This window comes from Musca autumnalis, unplaced genomic scaffold (genome assembly GCF_047663935.1).
Source record: "Musca autumnalis isolate F117 unplaced genomic scaffold, ASM4766393v1 scaffold_1, whole genome shotgun sequence".
NCBI classification, from domain to species: Eukaryota; Metazoa; Arthropoda; class Insecta; order Diptera; family Muscidae; genus Musca; species Musca autumnalis.
The window spans coordinates 101,970,866-101,974,313 of NW_027411644.1; the positions used below are offsets into that span (position 1 = coordinate 101,970,866).

The following is a 3,448-nucleotide window of genomic DNA, read 5'->3' on the forward strand; positions in this document are numbered from 1 at the left end:
GTTGGTGACACGTTGTATTCGGTGCCCCTATTACTACTGTACAAGTCATTTAGGGTCAAGTCCATACTACCTGAGAAAATGACACGAAAGCTGTAAAAACCGACAACTCTCGAACCAGATGCTGCGTTGGCCCAAACATTGCATATCGTAATATTTCTGCAAAACTTAGATAAAGTTCGAAGATGGAGCTTATCGGTACCCTCCATCCGGTACCTCCCCTACAAATGGGCCTTATTGTAGAAAATTAGCACATGTTGAAACTGAGGTATGGCAACTCGCGAAAAATTGTACTATACCATAAGTTTTGAAGGCATTTCTGTAAAATCAACTGTTTTAGCACGATTCACCGAGGGATTTGTAAAATAATAATTTGAGCGGAAGCTGTGGTCGAATTAATGTAAAAAAATAGAAAAAATGCATTGAAGGATACGAAAGAAACCAAAGGTGTTTTCATCTTCCATGGACTCCAACAAAGCCGCATCGGTGTATCAGAACTCCTGAAAATTTTTCGTGTAGCACAGTGTAATTAAAACATTTATTATTTACAAATAAACATTTATTATTTACAAATAAATGTTAATATAGCCAACATACATACATAAATGACATTCATGGGTCTAAGGCACCCCTATTGTTTAGCCATGGTAAAATAACTTCCATATGTTTAAGGTAACGATCATTAAAATACAATAATTGCTTAAACTTATCACCATCTTCTGAGGTTCCAATGAAATTTTCCATTGAGGCAACATCGGTGGGGTCACACAACACGCCGGACATAATACAACACACGGTTAGTATGGCTAAAAATATAATAAGACAACAACCAGTTATTATGGCAACAAAAACCTCCAAGTGAATTCAATTCTACTCACCCCATACACTTTGTTTCAATAACGACTGATGAATGTCGCTTAAACGTGGCAGTGGTTTAGAATATTCCAATATTTTCAAATGTTCAATTAAGTTGACATAGTAATAATGTATCATTTCGTCAAAACAATTAACTTTCAATTCCAATCGGGTTGATGAGAGTATAAAGTAATACAAATCCTGGGCCACCGAACCATAACGTGGCATTTGATAGTCAACAAAATAGGTTTCTTTTAGTTGCTGCTGATAATCATATTGGAACATGATGTTGTTGCACCAAAAATCGCCATGATTTAAGACTTTAAATTCATTGTCTCCCGGATTGTCAAGAATTTCAGTTGTTAAACATTTGTTGAGATTAATTAACTTCTTTTCGAAATTTTCAAAATATTCATCATGATTTGGTACTTTACGAAGGGCACCAAGAATATAGGGAATCATGCCATCAAATACATCTTCTGTAGCTTTCATATAGCTGCCATTAAAGAAACCATCCAAATAGATTTTGTCATAAAGACCCCTTTCAGCTATCCTCGCAGCAGAAGCTGCATGCCACTGAGCCAATTTCTTAAGTACCGCCTTGGCATGATGTATATCCAGACAATCTTGTCTTTTTACATTACGAAAGTCACTGCTTGAAAGATCTTCTAAGAGTAGATATTCTTCCTTAATATCCGATAAATCATAGAGCTTGGCACCGAAACGTATGTCAACACCTTTGTTGCGGTATAGTTCTTCAAATTCTGGCACCACATCACGATACATACCAGCTTCAGTTTTGAAGAGTTCTAATTTTGACATTTGTTCACGATACATTTTGCTATCCGGTGCTATTTTTAACATGAATGTTTGCTGCTTTAATGAATCGCTAGGAAGCAGCACTTCTATATTTACCCTCAACATTATTGTGGCATAATTTTCACCCGGGCCTAAGGCATTGTTGACCTTAAACTTTTCAATACTTTTAAAATCACCCACAGTTTCTTTTAAGATCTCCTCAAATAACTCTGCCTTAATCCAAGCTGGGTAACTGTTTGGTGTTTGCATTGTGTGTTGTAGCCGATGCACTTCTAAACTATTTCAATTAATATTTAATACTAAAATGGATAAATTGTCAATGGGAAAATATCAAATTCATTTGTAGAATTGCTGAATATTCATTCAGCTGGTATTCAGTTGCATTCAGCGAGCATTTGCTAGTACAAATTCATTTAATAAGAGTTCTAAACAATTTTGCTGTAGAGATAAATATTTGATGAATTAATTTATTCCAAATCGTGTTGTATGTAATTCCTATGTTATTAGAAGTAAATGTGTGTTGTTCGATTCGATTTCACATACATGTGGGTAAAACATGAATCTATATGGAAGGAATCTGCATTACATTTAATGTAACTAATTAAATATTTATATCGCTATGTTTATGAATTTGCTTTATTTATTTTAATTTAATAAATTTATTATTATTTTAATAATTTTAATAAATTTATTATTTACAATAATTATACTAAAGTACGCTTCTTTAAAACATTTCTACGTGGAAATGGAGCCGCATTAATGTTTGTTCGAACATATGAGATTATTCGAAACAAACTACTCAATGACATATTAATATATTCTAAAATACAAACCTGTAAGGAAAAGATCAAAGTCGGGCGGAGTCGACTATATCATACCCTACACCACAGTGAACATGTATACAACATGACATAATTACATATGTACATAGTTTCTCTTCAGTAAAGAAAGTACTTAGCTCCACCTTCACGTCATTGCTTATTATTCGGAGGGGAAAAACAATAAATTTATTTGACGCCTTTTATGTTTCCGGTACATATAACATGAGCTAGTTAAATGCAGGGTTTCGGCGACGGAGTCGGAGTCTGTATTCGGAGTATAGGAAATTTTACTGGAGTCGGAGTCGTAGAAAAAAATCTTTTCTACTAAATTTATCAAAAGATTTTTAAATTTTGATTTTTCAAAATAGTCTAGCTTAATCCCATTTTTGTTGTTTTAATATTTAAAACAACTAATTTATTGGTGGAGAAGGTTTGGCATTATTCGCCAAGGTGTAAGGCAGGGAATACTAGTTTCGATCCTCGCCACAGGATCTCATCAGTTCCCTTGTTTCTTGTTTGCGGATATTCTCCACCAAAGTTATATTTCAATAACTTCTTCAACAAAAAACTTTTTAAAACATAAAAAACTTTAATGAGAAGTGTGCTTTTTTTTGCAAACACTTTCGTCGGGGTTGTGTGAGGTTTCCAAAGAAGAACTTCTCATTGAAGTTTTTTCTTGGTTCACCTTTATACTTCGAGCTGACGATTGATGTTTGGGTATAAAAAGTTTTTTTTTTGTTGAAGAAGTTATTGAAAAATAACTTCGGTGTAGAATATCCACAAACAAGACACAAGGGAACTGATGAGATCCTGTGGCGAGGATCGAAACTAGTATTCCCTGCCTTACGCCTTGGCGAGCAATGCCAAGCCTTCTCCACTAATAAATTAAACAAAAAACATTGTTCCACAACATCCCATACGGGACAAGGGAGACTTCTCTCATATCAATGAGTGCA

At 34.3% G+C, this 3,448-nt stretch overlaps 1 protein-coding gene across 1 annotated transcript; it reads right to left on the bottom strand.

Annotated features, from left to right (window-relative positions):
• Positions 1-504: 504 nt before the first annotated feature.
• Positions 505-1,971, bottom strand: LOC141390701 (uncharacterized). Its single transcript, XM_073963639.1, has 2 exons — positions 876-1,971; positions 505-803 (listed from the first exon to the last, which is right to left on the bottom strand). Exons 1-2 carry the CDS (start codon positions 1,918-1,920, stop codon positions 610-612), a joined length of 1,239 nt encoding a protein of 412 aa, XP_073819740.1. The 5' UTR covers positions 1,921-1,971; the 3' UTR covers positions 505-609.
• Between the last annotated feature and the right edge of the window lie 1,477 nt (positions 1,972-3,448).

What these genes read in the sequence shown, in the direction of transcription:
- LOC141390701 (XM_073963639.1), bottom strand. Translation starts at nt 1,920, where the DNA reads ATGCAAACACCAAACAGTTACCCAGCTTGGATTAAGGCAGAGTTATTT. An exon ending in ATTGAAACAAAGTGTATGGG is followed by an intron (nt 804 to 875) that starts GTGAGTAGAATT and finishes TTATATTTTTAG; the next exon opens with CCATACTAACCGTGTGTTGT.